Source organism: Astatotilapia calliptera, chromosome 9, assembly GCF_964374335.1.
Source record: "Astatotilapia calliptera chromosome 9, fAstCal68.1, whole genome shotgun sequence".
NCBI classification, from domain to species: domain Eukaryota; kingdom Metazoa; phylum Chordata; class Actinopteri; order Cichliformes; family Cichlidae; genus Astatotilapia; species Astatotilapia calliptera.
The window spans coordinates 20754426-20776138 of record NC_137430.1 but is presented as its reverse complement, the minus strand read 5'-3'; the positions used below and the strand labels follow the sequence as shown (position 1 = coordinate 20776138).

General features: G+C 39.4%; 4 protein-coding genes across 20 annotated transcripts in view; 3 read left to right on the top strand and 1 right to left on the bottom strand.

Moving 5' to 3' along the window:
* Positions 1-3337, top strand: part of kiaa1217 (KIAA1217 ortholog) — a 132470-nt gene extending 129133 nt beyond the window's left edge. For 15 of the 17 annotated variants that reach the window (XM_080306041.1, XM_080306038.1, XM_026179750.2 and 12 more), the window contains 2 exons: positions 462-593; positions 1699-3337. In XM_080306041.1, coding sequence (XP_080162167.1) covers positions 462-593; positions 1699-2217 — 651 coding nt within the window. In that variant the 3' untranslated portion in view covers positions 2218-3337. The remainder of the gene's footprint in view (positions 1-461; positions 594-1698) is intronic. The other 2 variants (XM_080306035.1, XM_080306040.1) reach the window with 2 other exon arrangements.
* Positions 3338-3395: 58 nt separating this feature from the next.
* Positions 3396-6263, top strand: LOC113029095 (uracil nucleotide/cysteinyl leukotriene receptor). Its single transcript, XM_026179713.2, has 2 exons — positions 3396-3518; positions 4204-6263. Exon 2 carries the CDS (start codon positions 4226-4228, stop codon positions 5138-5140), a length of 915 nt encoding a protein of 304 aa, XP_026035498.2. The 5' UTR covers positions 3396-3518; positions 4204-4225; the 3' UTR covers positions 5141-6263.
* A 353-nt stretch (positions 6264-6616) lies between these two features.
* On the top strand, positions 6617-17765 carry nphp3 (nephronophthisis 3). Its single transcript, XM_026179740.2, has 28 exons — positions 6617-7037; positions 7502-7886; positions 7997-8122; positions 8702-8852; positions 8977-9129; positions 9312-9445; positions 9902-10062; positions 10180-10336; positions 10514-10588; positions 10711-10881; positions 10981-11084; positions 11501-11615; positions 11724-11867; positions 11973-12070; positions 12156-12258; positions 12373-12455; positions 12696-12831; positions 13018-13182; positions 13294-13388; positions 13466-13588; positions 13695-13884; positions 14075-14316; positions 14519-14594; positions 14682-14809; positions 14989-15229; positions 15315-15440; positions 16390-16505; positions 16603-17765. Exons 1-28 carry the CDS (start codon positions 6889-6891, stop codon positions 16769-16771), a joined length of 4116 nt encoding a protein of 1371 aa, XP_026035525.2. The 5' UTR covers positions 6617-6888; the 3' UTR covers positions 16772-17765.
* Positions 17731-21673, bottom strand: uba5 (ubiquitin-like modifier activating enzyme 5). Its single transcript, XM_026179743.2, has 12 exons — positions 21343-21673; positions 21161-21206; positions 20190-20279; positions 19968-20077; positions 19794-19880; positions 19628-19712; positions 19423-19527; positions 19186-19313; positions 18959-19094; positions 18764-18839; positions 18555-18661; positions 17731-18223 (listed from the first exon to the last, which is right to left on the bottom strand). The coding sequence occupies exons 1-12, from the start codon at positions 21504-21506 to the stop codon at positions 18146-18148; spliced, it is 1212 nt and encodes a 403-aa protein (XP_026035528.1). The 5' UTR covers positions 21507-21673; the 3' UTR covers positions 17731-18145.
* Between the last annotated feature and the right edge of the window lie 40 nt (positions 21674-21713).

Below are 21713 nucleotides of genomic sequence, written 5' to 3'. Positions count from 1 at the left end.
TCCACTCCCACCTTAACCACTGAAATTACAAAATCATTAATCCCCTCCCCCCACAGGTGCTTGGAAATGGAAATGACTCCCCTCTTCAGTACAAAATCATGGTGACATGATTGGGTGTGGCATTTTTTTTGGTTCCTGGCTACCATCTTTCTTCTTCAGTTTATTGCTAAAACTCAAGAGGTTTTCAGCAAGTGGCACACTCATCATCAGAGACACTGTCATGATGATCAAGCTCTAATTATCCTTGTTCTTGACTGCATGCCTTGTGTTTAATGGCTTTGTGGTCCCACTGGGTGCATGATCTTTCACTGGCGTTGATTGTTGACGTATTGAATGAACGGGGATTTTTTTGGGGTGTTTTAAACCTGTTAGTGCCTCGACTTTTCATACTTCCTATTTGGTGTGTTTTTTCTATCTTTTTTTTTATTTTCTGTTTTGTTTTTCATTTGGATCCCCTGCAGAATACCAGTGTCGCTTCCCCTACTAGTCGGATGCCCGTCCCTTTGTCTGCGAAGTCCAGGCAGTCACCGGGTACAACTGACAAAGCAGGAAAACAGCAAAAACTGCAGGACGCTCAGAGGCAGTTCCGACAGGTAGTTTTACTGTAGGGTCTTAACAGAGACTACAGGGAACAAATATAGGGAATCGAAAGCATGTGGCATATGAGGGAGGGTGGGGGTGGGAAGACTTCCAAAGCTGTGAGGTTTCAAGTGTTGTGGAAAAAAAAAGTCACGATAGTGGCGACTGTGGATCTGTTCACGTTTCTCTCGAGTCTGCTCTGACACGAAGGCATGTTTGACTCTTGACTGTTATCCCCATAACATCACTGTACTGTATGCTTCTGCATGTCCACACTGCTCATGGTTTTCACTGTGTTGGTGGCTAAAAAAAAAAAAAGAAGGAAAAAAGGCGGAGACAAACGGAATCCTATCCTGTCATCATCTGAGTTGTCATCACATCTCCAATTCCCATCACAGCTGAGTTCCTAAACAGTGTTGCCAAGCCCTAAGATGCTTATGGCTATGTTTGATACAAACTTATCTGACTTTTTAAAAACATTTTTTGGCTATGCTCCTCCCTTCTCACAATGCACCTCTGCTCAAACCCAACATCACTGCACAGCTTACTTAACCCCAAGGTGATACATTCTCTTACCGTCAAGACTTCGGCATAACCCACCCACCTTGCATCGTCACTTTCACTGGAACACTGGCCCACATTTTCCCCTATCTGCTATCACTCTTCAAACACCTAACCCTATTACCTAATTCTCTCCGGACCTCTTACGCGTATCTATTCTCTGAAATGTCTCCAACACTCTTCCCAAGGCCTAACAATCCCTCTAACAAACAGCCACTCTGTAGAGAGACCCATCCTGTCTGCCATTGCACTGTCTAACCTTTGCCTGGTTCTGTTTCTTGGTAACATGTCTGTCAGTTCAGTTTCTCACCTTTTGTGCAACCCAGTAAAAAAAAAAGACAGCTTTTGTATCTGGGTATTTTTATTGGTTTTTTTTGTTTTGTTTTTTGGTGTCTTTTAGTTCTGTCTTAGTTATATTAATGCTTGTGTAGTCATAGTGTCTGTCCATGTAATTAACTTGTAGTTTTGTTTAACATTGTCTTGCCTTTTTTAATTGTATTATTTTACCAGTTTTCTTTTTTTGACAACAAGTATCTGTTTTGGCATCTCTGTTTACAGGCTAACGGAAGTGCTAAAAGAGTGGGAGGGGATCATAAAACGACTTCCCCTACTATACCCATCTCTAAAATCCCTGCTTTTTATCCTAGCTCTACTAAAGGCAGCTCCCAGTCCACACAGAATTCAGATGCTACTAACCCCATTAACCCTTCTTCCTCTTCCTCCTTTGTGACAAAGTCCTCCATTCTGTCCTCTCACCCACCTCGTTCCAGCTCCCTACCTTCCACCCATATCCCCTCCCTGTCAAACGGATCCCTCAAACTTCCCACACCCTCACAGCACACAGGTAAAGCTCTCTCGTTTTCCTCGCAGAATGGTCGAGTCCACTCCTCCTCCTCTTCATTCTCCTCCTCCTCCTCATCCTCTTCCCCCTCCCCTCTGTCGCCCACACCTTTGGGCCCAGGTGGAAAGAGCATCCGCACCATACACACCCCCAGCTTCACCAGCTACAGGTCCCACAACGGCAGCAGCGGCAAATCCTCCATCCCAACAGCCACAGCAGCTAAGGACACTACTTAGCCCCATTATCACCCCTCTGGCTTTTACAGCATAGCAGGTAGACCTGATCATATTTTATATTGGTTTTGGATTGTTGTTCATTTTCTTTTTATTAAAGTTTTTTTTTTTTTTTGTAAAAGTATTAAGTGATGGACTCAAATCATGTTTTTCCTTTGACACTGGCATTCACACACTGCTACTTTTATCTTCATTTTCACATTTTGGATCATGCTTACTTGGATATCGATTCTCTCTTGAAGGCGTTCCAGATGACAGAATATTTTGCAATGTAACTATAAACGATTTAGTGTTGCCACTTTGTAGCTGAAGTGGAAGGCTTTCATGGTGTTCAAAAATGTATTTTCTTGCTGTAGCTATGAGTAGGGAATAGAGAGTTGATGTACAATCACAAAATATCATGTAAAAAAAAAATTGTGTTATATTTTTTTGAAACAAGAGATTGAATAACCGTAGTATATTTAATCTTCTATATTTCCTATGTTGCCGGACATTCGACGCTGCCCTTGTAAATGCCTTTTTCTGAATGTATACACGATGTATACAGACATTTTAAACTCATTAGTAACTTTAGTTTTTTAAGAGTATTTTCTCATGTTTCCACCCATTTGAACTGCCGGTTTATTTTACAGATTTACAACAGGTATACTAAATAATAAAAGTTTTCATTTTATTGTGCCTATTTGCCAAAGTTGTTGTATAATGACTCACTTCAAGCCTAACTCAGTCATGACCTTTTAGGGGAATTTACATGCAATCTGTGTGGATGGCCGAAGTGTTGACCTCAGTGTTTGCACTGCTGGTTTCGGTTTGTTAAGTTAACATGTATTGTTGTTTAAATGTACTTAAGTCAAAGTGATAAACCTGTTCTACCACGTGTACATAAAAGCTTCTACTAAGAAAAAAAGTAGTTTTGTTAACATACCAAAGTTTATTTGTATGCATGCCTTTTGATTACTTTAGGAGAGTGGTGTAAAAGACGACGTTTGCACAGATAGATTTTGTAAATATTTGATTTTCTCTCATTTTTTTTGTAAAGCTTTAAATCATGCTATAAAGAAACTATGTAATAAAGACAAAAGTGTGTTGGAGTAGTAATAAAGACTTGCATGCTTGTAGTGCATCAGGCTTCCGTGGCTTTTTCAAGTTCTTTGTGGTTTCCTATTGGGCTGATTCACAGATGGTAGTTGTGTGTAAATACAAAACTAGATATGCAACTTCTCACTTCTTCTTCGCCCGTATCCTGTGCACACATCATTGCTATTCGACTGGTGGCAAAACACGGCTCTGCATTACTGTTACAGGTAAGGAGATGATTTATGATTATTGTCAGTTTGGAGTTACCCTACATTTGGATTAAACTATCAAACATTTAGGTAATTCACTAACATATAAGCTCTAATAATTTTGTACTTAGTCATGTAGCCATGTTTGGTACACTTTATTGTTTAAGTGAACATGCAAATGAATTTTTCTGCAACAGAGCAAAGTGTCTTTGGCAAATGAAGTTACAAAGTCGCTAACTGGGTTTTAAAGGCAGTATCATTATCAGTATACATTTAATTAGATTGTTATAGTTTATGATTGGTTGACTTTTTTCATGTTCTGGTTGATTTTACCTTTTACGTATGTACACACAGACACATACACAGGGATATGTTAGTTCTACTATATAGCATTTTTATATGCTATACTAGCAAAAAAAGTACCTCTTGAATGTAATTATTCTTTTGTTGATGTTAATGAAAATGTAATCCTGCTTGCTTGTTACACTGACGTTCCGCAAGAGTAGTTCCTCTTTCTAATGTGTAATACACACATGATTCTGCATATGATTTTATAACGTTATGTCACATTTTTCTATTTGCATTCTTAGTTTCATTATGATAATTTAAAAAGTCACTAAAACATCATGTGAGTGAACGAAGGCTATCATGTGGCTGTCAATCGTTATAACAGGCTGTTTGTGTCTAATTTGTGCTGGACCAGGCCGATCCTCTGCGCAACAACTATGAATGTTTCCGGGAAGGAGGGAGAGAGCTTCTATGGCACTTCTGGAGCTCTGTGGAATTATTCTCTTTCCATTTTTTACATCCTGATTTTCATCATCGCAGTGCCTGGGAACATCTTGGCTCTGTGGGCCTTCTTTCACCAGAAAAGCACATCTCCATCAAGAGTCTTCCTGAGAAACCTCTCTGTAGCCGACATATCTTATGTCCTCGTCTTACCCATGCGCATAATTTACCACCTATCTGATAACCACTGGCCCTTTGGACACATCATCTGTCAGCTGTTAGGCTTCTTGTTCTATCTAAACATGTACTGCAGCCTCTACTTGATGAGTTTCATCAGCCTGGACAGGCTTCTGGCTGTGGTTATACCTTTAAAGTCACAATCATTCAGGAAGCCTTTGTATGCAAATGTAGCGGTTGGCATACTGTGGGTGATAGTTATTGTTTGCATGAGTCCTACACTCTTTTCTGGAAGAAAACAAACCAACTCATCTGGCATTTGTAACAAACTGTACTTAGAAAAGACAAATCCAACAGCTTTAATTTCCACTATTGTGGCATTTGCAATTCCCCTCGTCACTATAGTGGTTTCATACATACTGATCCTGCTGAAACTAAGAACAGTGCAGCAAAATGAAGAACGACCGGTGAAAGACAAAGCTATAAAAATGATTATACTTATTGTGATGAACTTCCTGTTCGCATTTGTGCCCTACCATGTGTGCAGAATAATCTACATTCAACAGCAGAGCTTTGGAAATATTACTGAGGGGCTGAGAAAAGCCAATCAGATAACATCTGCACTCACCTGTATCAGTGGTATACTGGATCCTGTCATGTATTTCTTTTTGAATCGTCTATACAGGAAAACATTTCTTAAGCTGTTCTGTAAAAATAGGGAAGATGTCATATAAAAAATGCAAACGGGGGAAAAAATGGAGGTAATGCTAACCATGTTAAAAACATCAGCGTGGTTCCTATAGCACCTAACCGCAAATCAGACAAACTGCACTTCCCCTGATTCATCGACTTTGAAATTGTCAGAATTAGCCAGTACTTGTTTAGGGAACTATAATAGGTCAAAGATAATTTGTCAGTTTGGGACCTGTTAGCTTTCTGGCACTGAAGACTGAGACATTTTTTTAAATTTATTTACATTTTTTGAAATTCTGTTTTTATTTTATTCTATTTTTAATTTTTATTCTCTGAATTACTCAGAAATCTTATCCCCAAAGGAGTGAAACATCTAAGCTTCTGCTTTACGATACTTTATTTGTCTCACAAAAGGTAACTGAAAGTCTGTGACCTCAGCGGAAGTAAAAACAATTGTTGCCTCTTGCAGTCTATTTTGGTTCCAGAGTTCAAAGTTTGAATAAAGAATCTTGGTTTTCATGACAAAAAAACCCTACTTTAATAATCACATTTCATTGTTAAGAAATAGTGTGAGTGTGTGTGTGTGTGTGTGTGGGGGGGGGGGGGGGGTCTGGTAAGAATGCCAAGAGGTTAAATCCACATCAGATGCAGAAGCGTTATTAGGCAACTGCATTATTCAGCAGTAGAACTGTGGACTGCTAAAGTTTCCTTTCTGCAGTCTAAATGCGTTACCTAGTGGAGCCACGTGGTACATTATAAAATGAGACAGAGGGTTAAGGATATAGATAGTGTGGTGCTTTCAGTGCCTTAACACCTACAAAATGTTGCTAAAAATAGATGATGCAACAACGTGATAAGCATGCCACTGTTTTAGCTTTTGTGATGTTGTTGGGATCAAAACAAGAAGAAGAATGTGCACATTTTCAGAAATCTAAATGGTGTGTTTACAATGGCCTCAGTAGTGTAAAATATGCAGCACAACTGCTCAGGCCTCCCAGGTGAAACGCTATTTTACAGGTTTGGTTTCTTTGTGTCAGGAAGTTGAAGGTTCTCTGTGTGTTGTTGGGGGTTTTGTCCACTTTACAAAAAGTGTACCTCATTTAGAAGCTTTAGCACCTAATTATCGCTTATTTTGAAAATAAAATTAATCATCTGAATATTAAATAGTTTGCTCGTAACTTTCTTCAGAGTATTTGTCTAAGATTGAAGAAGTTTGCAGCAGATCAAATCGACCACTTGATGGTGACAAACACACAGAACAGTTGGTTTTGTGATTGTAGATTATGTCATAGTAAAATAAACAATATAAATACCTTATTTGATATTTGACACAAGTAGAACATTGAACCAACTGATAGAGTAGTTTTAACACAGTTTTTAAAAGAGCAGACCTGATGATGTAGACTATAAAGTAAACCTATTACATGAAGTAAAATGTTGTAATTTGTTTCAGAAAGGTTTACAAGATGGTAGTGAGACCTACTTTGACCTGGTCAGTCAAAGTGAAATGCGCAGAGGAGGCATAGATGATGTATTTCCTGGGTACGGGGTGAATATGGGAGTGCCAGGCAAGAGGAAAAGAGGAAGACCACAAAGAAGATTCGTGGACGTGGAGAAGCAGGACCTGTAGAAGGTTAGTGTGAGAGAGGAGGATGCAAACTATAGGGTGAGCTGGAGGCAGATGATCCACTGTGGCGACTCCTAAAGGGAGCAGCTCAAAAAAGATGACGATGATGATAAAAATAACAATGTTTTAAGCACTACGTGTTGGGGCAGCTTTTATTACATCATGAAACGCAATTCTTTGATTACCGGGAGATGGGGTAATTCCCATACCTTTGAGGGGAATAAACTTCTGTTGTTTTTGACTTGTGCGGGTACCCGTATTTTCTCCTTGTTACCAAGGCAGCCAGGAAGAAGCTGTGAGGGGAGCGGACCGTGAGTGTAGCTATTTGTTTAACCTTCATTTGCCAAACTTGGGCGTGTAGGCAGTTTTCTTCTCAGCTAAAACACTTTACTGTGCCGTTGCTTTAGTTTTTACATTAATAAATGACGCAGTTAGGGTGTTGAACCGCTCCAAAACTTAATGTTAACGAAGCTAACTAAGTTCATCTGGATTTGTTGCTATTAGTCGGGTATGCTTAAACCCATTTCGATAGTAACTGCAAACGCGTTGCTTTGTCATTTTTTCAGTTCTTAATAATAAATACATGAATAAATAAATACAAATAATTCTAATGCTACCTGTTGCTTTTGTGGAAAGAGCTTAGCCTTTTGCTTGTTGTTGTTTTACGAGACGGCCTGGAAAAAAACAACTTAAAGATCAGAAATGCCAGTGACAAACCATCAAAAAAAGATTTCCTTAATTGACACTCCATCCCGCCCCGTCTTTTATTACACAGGAGCAGCTATGAGCATCGAAAAAAGTTGAGCAGTTCTTTTTCTCCAACTTATTTGGCCACCATGGGCACCGCATCCTCTATGGTGAGCCCAGGGGAGGTTATCGAGGACGGGTATGGGGGTGAAGGCGGGGAAGCCTGTGAGATACCCGTCGAGGTGAAGCCCAAAGCCCGATTACTGCGCAGCTCTTTCCGCCGAGGACCTCGTGTGATTGGGGCCAGTTTCAAATCCACAGCATCTGTGGATCTAGAGTATGCTGCAGAGTATGAAAGACTCCGTAAAGAGTACGAAATCTTCCGTGTCAGCAAGAACAACGAGATCTCATCCATGCAAAAGAAGGAAGCAAAGCTGGATGAGGAGAACAAGAGGCTGAGAGCAGAGCTGCAGGTGATAATGAACAAAATGCACAAGGCTTATTCTAACTTCACTGAAAAAGTTGTGGGCTTTGGATGATTTAATGTGACGGTGGGATGCTGCTATTTTCAATGTCACCACAGGCTCTGCAGAAGACCTACCAGAAGATCCTCAGAGAGAAAGAGAGTGCTCTTGAGGCAAAATATCAAGCTATGGAGAGGGCTGCCACATTTGAACATGACAGGGACAAAGTAAAACGTCAGTTTAAGGTACATCATAGACGTAGGCAGATTAATACCAAAGTTGGTATTGTTATCAGATTGATACTAGTGATCAAACATCCTCAAACAGTGCCCACTATGGAAAATGTCTAAATCTTAGTGGTCATTAAAATGTGTTTGTATAGAATTTGTAAATTTATTGACACATTTATTGACACATTGCTCTCCGCTACACAATCTGGCTTTATAGGTTAAAAGTATCAGAAATACTGACCCTGCGTTTGTTTGGTATCGGATCTGTACTAAAATTTGCAGTATCCCACAGCACTAGTACACCGCATCACGCCTCATTTCACAAGAGGGTGAAAGTTCCCCCTAATACCTCACATGTCTTTCTTTTACAATCATCAACAATAAACAAGCATAAAATGATCAAATTTGAAGTCAAAGTCAAAGTATGATAAAAGTACAATAACATCCATTCATCTTAGTTGACCCAAAATTTTGGCTCTGGTTGTCCAAGCCCTGACACAGCTCTGTGCCTCACAGTTTGAGAACGATTGTGGCATTGCATTCTTTCTAGTATTCACATTTGCAGCTTTAACCTTTTGGCAAAATCACCACCAGATTTTCCGGGAGACAAAAGAAAAGGAGATACAGGATCTCCTGCGGGCTAAAAGGGACTTGGAAGCCAAACTTCAACAGTTACAGGCTCAGGGAATCCAGGTTTATGACCCAAATGACTCAGATTCCGATGACAACCAAACCACTGTCACTGGTAAGACAAAAATTCACACTATTGGGGACTTTTTGTTATTAAGCCATCAATCGGTTCTGCATAAGTTTTCCTGTCCAGCAAATATGATGATAAAACACCACAGTGATTTATTAAATGTCTTCAGCTACAGGAACACAGTGCGAGTACTGGACTGGCGGTGTGCTGGGAAGTGAGCCCTCTATGGGCAGCATGATGCAATTGCAACAAACATTCAGAGGACCAGAGTTTGCACACAGTTTAATAGATGTGGAAGGGCCCTTTGCTAATGTGAGCAGAGGTAAGGAAACTTTGAGAGGGAAGAGAGTGTTTCTGAGAAACTGACCTCTAGATGACCTAGTTATTGTGATTTTTTTTATTAACATCATTCTGTTTGCAAGCAGGTATTTTTGAAGCACATATTCACTAATCTCTTCATGGGCATGACTTGTATATTTTACCATATGTGTCTGTCTTTGTCAGATGATTGGGATGCTGCTGTGGCGAGTCTGTTGCAGGTGTCACCTCACGTTCCCCAGGCCTTGTGGAGCAACACAGTCCGCTGCTACTTGATCTTCACCCAGGAGACCAAAGCTGAGCTGGATATATTTATAAAGGTCGGTAAGATGAGCACTGTAAAAACTGTAAATATTCTGTTTTCATGTGATGTTGTTGTACCACTATAACGCTGCCCACTTTTACGTGGCTGTTTCTTGGACATGGCTTAAAGTAACACAGTGATAGGACTGTAGCGTTATATTATGAAAGGCTGAACTAAGCTAAGATAAAAATGAATGATTCGATAAATATGCCAGTAAAATCATTATTTGGATTTTTTTTCTTTTTAATTTTGGACATTTTGTATTTCATTGAGTCAGATCCACTCATAGAATTTTAATTGAATCAAATTAAAAGAAAAAAACAAAACTTGATTTTATCTTTGAGAAAATCTGTGTGTGGGATTGTGGGTTTAAAATGGCAGTTTTTGTGAAAAATACCTTTAACCTTATTATAACCTTCTACCTTATTATTAATCAGGTCTGGGAAAACTGTGCTTAATGTTTTAATTGCAGAAACACACCTCTGTATTGCGGCGAATATGTGAGAGTCTAGGCCATTTCTACCTTAATGTCTTCTTCCCAGAGGAGAATGCGGCTTCATACGCTGTAGAGCGCAAGCAGGAGATTGAAAGGAGTTCTCTGTGTGTTCTTCTTCTCAAATCTACTGTCCCTAGGTATGGTGAGTTTAGGAAATTGATAACCTTATAATAAAGATTGCACACAAATTATTTTTTTCTCGAAAGATTAACGAAGGTTTGTGTTTAATATTCATGCATAATACATTGCCGTAGCTCTGTGGTGGAGGATTGTGAAGAGGCTTTTGTTAAGAATCCAGATGGCCGTCCATTGGTGCTGTATCTTAGGACCGAAGAAGATCACAATTTAAATGGACCCATCAGGCAACTGCTCGAACGGGTCAATGCTGCAGACAAGGCTGCTAAAATCAAGGTACTTATATGGTTAATAAGTTTAGAAAAAATTTTTTTTAGTTTCAACCCATTTCATGCAATGCATCAGTATAAATAAAATAATAACTGTGGAGAAAAAGCTGATATTTTTCTGTTTATTGTCTTTAAATGCAATCTAATACTGTGTCTGTCCCAAACCTGTTTTGAACATTACTAGGTAGTGGATCATAGTGGCTCTGCAGAGGAGGGGGCCAGTCTGATTTATGCTCAGCTAGAGAAAATCATCAAGCAGGTACAGACTGTCTTTTAACATCCTTATTTTTATCAATTCACAAAGCTTAAAGTCTGTGGTATAAGAATTAAAACTGAAACCTTTTTTTGTCTGATTTTTTTTTTCTTTCCTGCTTCATCCAGGAGTTGCTGTGTCTTGAAGTAGCAGACGTTGAGTCTAAGGACTCTGGGATGGACGAGGGGTGCGAAGAAGACTCGGGAGATGTGCTGTGGGACCTACATGATGAGCAGGAGCAGATCGAGGCCTATCAACAGGCTTGTAGCGGCACCACCTCACAATTAAGCTTCCAGAAGGTACTTCAGTTCTTACTGATCCCTTCAATCTTTTGATTTTGTCTTCAAATCCTACTTTTCATTGATATTACTAATGCTGTGATGCATCAATGACCTCAGTATATAGATCGTTTGAATGACATGATAGCTGCTCCCCCTCCAACACCACCTCTCCTGGTATCTGGGGGTCCAGGCTCAGGAAAATCTCTTTTACTCTCCAAATGGTAAGAACTAATTTCTTCAGTTAATTATAACGTATCCGTCATGAATTCCTCTTAAATAAAACTGTTGTAAGTCTTTAATAGGTTTCCAAACTTTTAAGCAGTACATTTAGAAATGTTACAAAGTAATTATAACCGTTCAACCTTCTCTGTTTTCTTTGTATTGTTGTAGGGTCTTTACCTTACAATATAAAGCGCCTTGAAGAAACTGTTGTTGTGATTTGGCAAAATATAAATAAAACTGAATTGAATTGAACTCTCCAATCACTTCAGGCCAACACTCTTGCACCCTTGGGAAAAAGAATCTTGTTTTATATTATATATTAAATGGACAAGTATGTTCTTTTTAATGATCTGGAATATTCTGGACCTTTTGCATGCTTTGCCTGCTTTGCTAATTAGTCTTGAATTCTCTTCAGGATCGAGCTCCAGCAGAAACAATCCCCCAACACCTTGTTTCTGTATCATTTTGTTGGTCGGCCACTTTCAACAAGCTCAGAGCCAGTTCTCATTATCAAACGCCTCACAGTTAAAGTAAGGGATATCTCTGATTGCTTCTTGTTAATGCTTTCTTACACTGATGACTCTGCATTATTAAACTACTGAAAGAAACAGTTTTTATTTCTGTCTGTTTTCAAACAGCTGCTGCAGCACTTCTGGTCCATTTCCGGCTTATCCATGGAGCCCAGTAAGATCTTAGAAGAGTTTCCCCGCTGGCTTGAAAGACTGTCAGCGCGCCATCAAGGAAACATTATCATCATCATTGACTCCATTGACCAAATACAGGTTAACAGCCTCTACAACTATATAAAATTCAAAATTCAACTCAGCTGGGTTTACTCTCTGCTGTATATTTTTGTCTGTACTACTGTTTGTCCCCTTTTGCTCTAGCAAGCAGAAAAACACATGAAGTGGCTAATTGACCCTCTGCCTGTCAATGTCAGAGTGGTGGTGTCTGTCAATGTAGAGACTTGTCCTCAGGCTTGGAGGTAATACACAATCGGTGAATTCCCAGTATCCCAGTATTGGTCAAAATGGCTATTCATATGCTTTTCTGCGACTTTGTGTGTTTAGGTTGTGGCCCACACTCCACTTAGACCCACTGAGTCCCAGAGAGGTCAGGAGTATAGTCAATGCAGAGTGCCAGAGCATGGATCTCAAACTTACTAGGGATCAGGTCAGTTGTGACCCCTTCACAAGGTCCTTCAAAGACATTTAAAAATCCTTAGCAGCAGTATGTTTGTTTGTTTTTTAAAGATTGTGATACCGGAATGTGTGTATTTTGTTTCAGGAGAAGAAGCTGGAAAGGCACTGTCGCTGTGCATCGACATGCAATGCATTATATGTCACACTGCTGGCAAGGATGATCACCAGGTTCGCCACCTCTGCTTTCACAATTATAAATACATTATTAAAAAAAAAATAAAGAAGTAAATGAATGAAAAAAAATAAAAACCTTCAAATCCAGCATGTATCCTCTGCAGAGTTGGACAGCCTGTTTGACCCTTTTAAATTATTTTAATTTTAATTGTTCGCTTCACAAAATAGTAACCTTTTTTTTTTCTTTTTGAATAACTTCGATTTTGTTTGTTTTGTTTTGCTGCTTCCTAACAGTAGATCCTGTGGGTTGCTGGAGAAGAGCCTGGAGCAGTGTCTGCAGTGTCAGGACACCATGTCACTTTACCGCCTGGCACTCAAAATGACATTGAACTCTCTCTGCACGGACAGAGAGCGCCACATTATGAGAGAGGTGACTTAAACACAGATTTTCCCGTCCTTATTGCTTTTAGTTTGAAATATGTGTGTAATTTAATTTGGCATCAGAGAAACACATACCCTTTCTGGTTTTGATGTGAATGTGAAAATTTTTCTTTATTTGATGTTTTTTTCCAATGTGTAGCAGAGGAATAGGTGATTGTTCTTTGTCTGCCTTTAGATACTGGGCCTTGTATGTGCCAGCCATAATGGAGTGAGTGAATCAGAGGTACTAGATCTTTTCCCAGAGGTAGAGTTGCCTGTCCTGTCCTCTCTGCTGTACCTCTTGAACAGACTCTGCATTGTAACACTCCGTTGTGGACTCATCAGGTTTCAACATCTACAGGTAATTAGGCTTCTTAGTCGGTAAAATGATACAACAGCATCAATAAAAACAAAATGCATAATAGAATTAGGCTGCAATTTAGCATTTTTCATCTTTCTGTTTTTCTGACAGGCTTGGGAAGCTGTGAGGCTAGAGTTTCTGACTGGAGGAAGTAGCTCCACCACTTATAGAGAGAAACTAATTCATTACTTCAACCAGCAACTCAGGTCCTGCAGAGATCCACACAAATCACACGGCTCTGTCAGAACAACTCATATCAATCTATATGTGTGTGTGTTTTTAGCCAGGATCGAGTGACGTGGCGTGTCGCAGATGAACTTCCCTGGCTGCTCCAGCAGGAGGAGGACAAACCTAAACTGCAGCTCAGCCTCTTGAACTTGTTTGTCTCTCAAAATCTCTACAAGAGGTACATGTTAGTGTTGCCTGAAAGCATGCATACATACGAGGCGTTGTCACAAAGCCTGATGCATTTCTTCAGCTACTTTGCCAAAGATGTGTGTTTTGTTTTTTAGGGGTCATTTCTCTGAGCTCTTGGCCTACTGGCAGTATGTCGGCAAAGACAAAAGCTCCATGGCCACCGAGTATTTTGACTCTCTGAAGCGCTACGAGAAGAGCTGCGAGAGTGAAGACAGCATGACCAGGCTCGCAAATCTGTATGAGACTTTGGGACGTTTCCTCAAAGATCTGGGCCTCCCTAGTCAGGTAGGGTGAATGGTTGTAATATTAAAAACACTATGTTTATTCCTCACCACACATCTTTTCCTGCCTAGTCTTAAAAGGCTTAAATTTTGCCTACATTGTCTGAAGAAGTCTAGTCTTTTTTTTTCCTGCTAAGAATGAGCTCATGGTAATTGTGTATATGTCTGATTCTGTTTATTTTTTATTTGTTTAGGCTGTAGCACCTTTACAAAGGTCTCTTGAGATTAGAGAGACAGCCTTGGATCCAGACCATCCCAGTGTAGCTCGCTCTCTGCACCAGCTGGCTGGAGTTTATGTCCAATGGAAGAAGTATGGAAATGCTGAGCAGCTGTACAAGCAAGCCCTTGAGATAAGCGAGAATGCCTACGGCGCCGAGCATGCCAGTGTGGCTCGAGAACTGGAGTCACTCGCCATGCTCTATCAGAAGCAAAACAAGTAAACAGGACTATCTTGGGGCTAATGTTATGAAATTGCCGTTAATAGTTGCAGGTGTTTCAGTCAGGCTATATCTTCATTAAAGACAAACACCAGCTGTTGTGATTATTAAAAAAATTCAGAGGACTAAATCACACTCTGACAAGTCAGGATCCAATTAAAGAAACACATTTAAGAGCTAACATCTGGTGCTTTTGTTCAGGTATGAACAAGCAGAGAAACTCAGGAAGAGGTCTGTGAAGATCCGTCAGAAAACTGCTCGACAGAAAGGTCATATGGTGAGTGTCGTTCTCAGATTCCTACACACTTAGTCATACTCCTTTAATAAGAGATATTGGATGTCTTTTATCTACTCCTCCTTTCAGTATGGCTTCAGTTTGTTGAGGCGCAGAGCCCTGCAGCTGGAAGAGCTGACCCTAGGAAAAGACTCTGCAGACTGTGCCAAAACTTTAAATGAACTGGGTGTTCTTTATTACCTCCAGAACAACCTAGAGTAAGGAAACAGCACCTAGCATGTCCACAGATTTTGCTTTATAATATTATAGATTCTCAATGCCCTCGGTGTATAGTTCCAGTCTAGTACCTGTACTTCAAATGATCAGTAATATGTGTGTGTGTGTTTTTTTTAAATTCCATCAGCTCAACTAAAATCCTTCTCTTTGCCCTCACCAGTGCAGCCAAGGTGTTTTTAACCCGCTCTTTGGAGATGCGCCAGCGGGTCCTCGGTCCTGATCACCCGGACTGTGCTCAGTCACTGAACAACCTGGCTGCACTGCACACTGAAAGGAGAGAATATGAAGCAGCTGAGGACATGTATGAAAGGGCTCTAGACATCCGCAAGAAAGCCTTGTCTCCTGACCACCCTTCTCTGGCATACACACTCAAACACCTCGCCATGCTCTATAAACGCAGAGTAAGACAAATGGCACTCACATGATACTTTCTGTTGATGTTATCTTGAATTAGGCAAATGATTTCACTTCATGTGTTTTGTTCAGGGGAAACTAGAGAAGGCTGTTCCACTTTATGAGCTCTCGCTGGAAATCAGGGAAAAAAGTTTTGGCCCCAAGCACCCCAGTGTAGCCACCGCACTGGTCAACCTGGCAGTAATCTACTGCCAACTGGTGAGACTTACCCTGCTTCTGTTGTCTCAACTGCGCACTGCAGAATTGCATACCTCAATAAAAAAAAGGGATCATCTTACTTAAGAAAAAATAGCTATATCCGACTTCAAAACATTACATTAAGGAAAATGTAAATCAAAATAGATTATTATGAACATTTATTCACAAAATTAAAGTACTTCTTATACATTATACATCAAGGCGATTGGCAACAGTCAGTCAGTTTTTTTTTTTTTCCCTAAAAGTCAGTCAGTTCTTTCTACACAGCACATTGAAACAGTGATCGATGCTTTTATTTCATCCCGTCTGAACTACTGCATGTCACTTTATGTGGGAGTCAGTCAGTCATTGCTCTCACATCTGCAGCTGGACGACTGATAACAGGAAATCGTAAAAGAGAGCATATAACCCCTGTCCTGGCCTTTTTCTTTTTTATGTTTTTTATTTATATCATATGTATTTATATTATCTAGTAACACTGTAAAGCGCTTTGCATCAGCTGTGGTTGCTTTATAAATAAAGATGATGACTTATATGGGATTTTTACAGTTACTAATGCATGTGAGTACTACTCTTGAGTACCGCATCTTAGACACAGCTGGTTAAATTTTTTGAACTTTATGTTTATTATCTATGTTGTGATCCTATCAAATGATATATTTACATTTTTACTCTCACATTAATAAATGTAAAGTACAATTTTCTTCCCCCCTTCGACATATTATGATGCACATAGAATGAGTATGTAAAACAGTAATCGTAAATAAAGGCAGGCAAGGGCAGTTACCTCTGCTAGCAAGTAAATTACTTATAATAAGCATATTTAACTTGTATTGAACCAGTGAATTTAAATGATTTGTATAAATTTTTATTTGTCATCTCACTGACTGTTAACATTTTAGATTATGCAGAGCAAAACTAACTGTGATTTCTTTTGTGTCTTTGGCAGAAGAAGCACAGCGATGCCTTGCCCCTTTATGAACGAGCACTGAAAATCTACGAGGACAGTTTGGGTCGCTCTCATCCACGGGTTGGGGAGACTCTCAAAAACCTGGCTGTGCTAAGGTACATTAGTGAGTGAGATTTAGCAAAAGTTTAATTATGAATAATATGTTATTGGTTACGTTATAAATTTTATTTCTTAATTTACATTTCAATCTAGCTATGAAGAGGGTGACTTCGAGAAGGCAGCAGAGCTTTACAAGCGTGCAATGGAGATCAAAGAGGCAGAGCCATCATTAGTGTGTGGTAACGCCCCATCTCGCCATTCCTCCAGCGGAGACGCATTTAGTGTGAGAGGACCTGCTCCCCTCCCACATGCTCAGAGGTGACCCTGCTTAGGGTTGCAGCTGATTAGTAATGGCTGTTTGGACAGCTCTAACTATTATACAGTGTTACTGAAATCCTTTGATTTCACCAAAACTAATTTAAAATTTAGTCATCACATGTGGGTGAAGGTACATACTGTACCTGCCAAAAGGAATGTGAACTTTACAGTATTCATGTTTAAAACCTGCATATCTGCCAGTGGTGTTTTGCATGCAGTCATGTGTAATACACTTCAGAAATCAGTTCTTTAACAGGCTTTAAACTCAGGTCTACACTACACTAAACTCAAATTTCAGCTTAGCCTAGATTTATTTGTGGGTATGAAGTCACTCCAGCCATAAAAACATGCTTAATTATGACCAACTTTGTATGGTACAACAGGTTATATTATTATATTCACATTTGAAATGTTAGTTTTTCAATCTAGGCATTCAAATTGTTCCGTGTGAATCATGCTAAACACCCAGTACAAAAGGGCGTTAGTGAGAACGTGCAGAAGAAGAAACATTAGAATGTGAACTCTCCTGATGATGATTAACACGACTGTCAGATCCCAGCACTTTGTTTTTAAATATACATTGTTTACATTATGAATTTTATATATATATTTTAACGTTTGTTACATACAATGCATATCCAACAGTGTTTTGAGGAAGGAAAACTTGGGCCATTAAGTAAAACACATGTCTGAAGAATCATTATCTGTAGCTGATTTAAGGCTGTGTTTATGCAAAATTAAGTGCACATGCATTTATTCAAAATAATTATAGGGTCTTACCAAAGACATCACTGTGACATATAAGGCTTCAGGTACAATACATTAAGGCCAAAAGGGACACATTGTACCAAAACCTATTGCAAGATACAAAATGTTTTACTGCTTGCATCTATTCATGTATTAATACCATGTTAATAACATCTGTAAAAGCTGTATAGGAAAATAAAAATAAAGTCCAACATGTCCATCTAATAAATACTTTATTGAGACAACTTGAACATTGTTCTGTGATGTTACAGGAAACATTTCTTCTTTTTTTGTGGATGTTGAAAAGTTGGGACGCACATTCGGTAAGCAAAACACTAACTGATATCTTCAGGTTTATTGATATGTAATTAGAAAATGTTCCCATTTCAAGTGCTAAACATTTTACCATGTCAGCAAATTACATATCTGATGTTTTTGTGTGTGGTTTTTTTCCCCCGCGTGTGAAATACCACAAGCAGCATTGCATTCCACGTCTTCAGCGGTTAGATGAACTCATTCTTTAACTGGTTGTATCGTACAGCAATTAGCATTTTCACAATGATGTTGGAATGAACAGGCAGGAAAAGGTTAGTCTCATATTAACAGCAGAAATGCACCTTCAGATTGTTTCCTACAGTTTTTTCATCTGAGCCATTAATTCTTCAAGGCTCTGTTCAGTCTCCTCCACTGTCTCGCCATCTGCTTTTTCCTAGTTCAAAGACGAGAAAACAATGAGTTGAATTGGGTTCATAGACAAGACCAAACACTAAAACATTACAACAAAATGCCGCTTTTTTTTAGAAATGATCTTCAAGCCCAACAGTACTCTCCACAGTAATTTCATTTAAAAGCAGTATGGAATGAAAGTAAAACTGAAGAGTCACTAAAAGTCACTTAGTGCTGTAAATATTTGACTTCACCATTATTACTTAAGGCAAAAAAGTATTTGATATAAATGTCAGTATATTTTTTTAAAATTAATGAGTCTACCCATACAGGGCTCCTAGTTTCAAAGCTGTGGTATCTTAAAGCGTACTAACCTCAGTTGGAATGGTATAAGCCACTGTGATGCCTTCTGGGAGGTCGGGCACAGTACCTGAAGCAGCCTTTAACTCTTCTTCAGTCACCTCTGATACCAGCTCAATACCTGCGCACCACATTTTTGTATATTAACACACATTAACACAAAAAAACAACAACACAAAAACTATGTTACATTTAGGACACTGTACAAGTTTCTTTTGCTCACCCCATTCATTGTCTTCATGTACAACCTCCTCCTCTTCCTGTACAACCTCCACTTTGGGCCGCTCTGCTTCTGTCCTCTGAACAGAAAACAAGTGAGTAAGGTTAGCTTTTCTAACACTATATAAAAGCAGTAAGAATGGGACTTTAATCAGTCTTGGAATCATGTTACATGAGCAAACAGTGAGCACACACACACCTTGTACTCCTCCTGTTGTCTCCTGCAGTGACGGTCATTACACTGGGGGTTAGCTTTCATTGCCATGGCAGGGAAGAAGTCCTGCATGGCATTGTAGCCAAGATAATAACTAACAGTACCAAACTTCAGAAGATATCTGGAAGACAAAACATTTAATAAATAATATTGAACTTCACTTTACACTTTTAGATTTGAACCTGCCCAGAAAAACATGAAAATAAACCTACTTGAGGACATTTTGCACAAGGAGACCTGCCACAACACCCATGGTTGTTGGTAAGCTGGCAGCACACACACCCTCCCGTTTTAGGGTCTTCTCATCAATGTTGGCTGCCACCACAAGTGGAGGAGCACACTAAGAGAGAGGGTGTTATATGGTTTTAGAATGCAACTACATTTTTCTGTAAGAGCTGGACGTCATCATATTGCAAAGATATGTTGTTGTTATTTAAGTGTGAGCATACAGCGAAGCAGGCCGTCTCCCCAGGAATGATGAGCTGGATGTGTCCTGACACAGCATTTTCACTGACACCAGACTCCATCCAGATCTGACCTAGTTCATTGCAGGCCTGAAACAAACACCAAAATGAATTCAACTTGTAAGAGTTACATGTATTTTTTTTTTTTTAAATCTCTTTTTTTGTGACATTGACTTGTATACACACTCACTGTATTGATGGCCATTCTGGCCTCAAAGTTGTCCACACAGCTCAGGACCAAATCCACTGGTTTTCCTTCTTCCAGCCCTCCATGACTGAAAACACACAGTTATTTGCTGGTGCAAAAAAGGGAAAAAGGAAGAAAACTACAAAAAATATACAATATGAATCCTAACCTGATACAATCCATGAAATGTGTAAAATTTTCCATCGTAGTAATGTTGTAGTTATGGGTTTCAAATGACACGTCTGGATTGATGTTTCTGTTTGGGGAAAAGGGAAGTTAGATATATTTGAAAGAAACTGAATGGCTTTGGTGGAAAAGTGGATGTCTGTTAACAACAGTGTACCTGAGTGTGTGTTCTGCTGCTTCCACTTTGCTGAGGCCTGCTTGGTGAGGCTGGAAGAACAGCCTGTTCATATTGGCCAGCTCTACTTTATCATAGTCAAAAAGGAGCAACTGGGATGCCACAAAATGAGAACAAGCCACGGTAAGAGTAAAATCAGCACAGATGGACATGGATTTAAATTTAAATCAAGTAAAAGTGAAAGATAATGAAAGCTTCTATTACCTTACCAATGCCACATCTAGTGAGCATTTCAGCTGTCACACTGCCAACTCCCCCAACTCCAACCACAGCTACTGTGAATGTCCGAATTCTCTGTCAACAAGTTTATAAACAATAATTACTCACATTTCTCAACACAAAAGCCTCCAACTTTGCTTTGATAGCTACAGTTGTGAACAGAAATTTACATACACTCATCTTGGGGATGAATGTCATTACGTTTGGGCTTTTCAGCTTCACCCCAAATCAACAGCTAGATGGCTGAACCTTGACAAAATTGGGTGTTCCAGCAGGACAATGATCCCAAACACACATCAAAACTGGTTTTGGAATGGATAAAAGAACTAACATTAGGCTGCTGGAACAGCCATTCCCAAAGCTCCGAACTCAACCGTGCTCAAAACGTTTTAGTTATATATACACATGTTTAAAATAAACTCTTTTCTGTCTCTCTATTTAAAATTAGTGGACTATGCCTAACGGCTGTTAAGAGTGGCCAAATATCCAGTGAGAGTTATGGCAAAACCTAGCTGAGGTTCAACTGGCAGAAAGACATTTAACCAAGTATTAGTACTAGTAGTACTTATTTATTTACTTAATGTATGTTTTGAACCTGTGTGGATTAGACAAAATCCAACATGAATTCAATCTTATGAACCCAAGTTTTGTTTTGTAAATGATTAAACATGTATCTTACTCATTCCACCCCAGAAAAAGAACAGATCAAAGAAATCAATAAAAGCCCCAAATCACCACGACATTCATGGCCATAATGAGTGTAGGTAAACATCTGTATGTAATCATGCTATTATGAATATCGGGTTTGGGTTTCTATAAACATATATCGCTAGATAAAGGTAATTTAATGTTGTAACAGCAGTTTTTCTTTATTGTTTAATATGAAATATGAACTCTTGGAAGGGAGAGTAACCAGAAACCGTGCAGTATTAAAAAAAGAACAACTTTGAACATACCTCGTAATCATCTACGATGCCCATTCTCTTTAAAGCCATGAGGCGACTAAAATAAAAACACAGCTGAGATTAGCTTGTGGTGTATGACTCACAGGAAGGCGTCGGCTCTCAACATAGTGAGCCGTCTACACAAAAATCAATTAAAAGACCATATAATGAATACATTTAAAAAACAAACTTACCTGTACGGGTTGGAATCCACAACTTCAGCGCTCATTTTGTCAATTTTCGGTCTATTTAGTGCCTGACTGTGAGCATCTTCCGCGGCACACTGCTTCTGCTTACACTTTATCAGCTCATTCTCCAACTCTCTCACCCTCAACTTCAGCTCCTCCACCGTCGCCATCAGGAAAACAGTCGAAGGCTAAACTATGTAAAAGAAATAATAATACTGTACACAAAAACGTAAATTTAAAAACCCTACAGGGATCGACACAGAAAGTACACGTCTTCGCTGCTCAAACCAGCTGTCAGGATGTGTGTTCCCGTTAACAGTGTTCGTGCAGAAAACGACCTAAACACCCTACAGTGTTCCCACTTCACCAGTGGATTG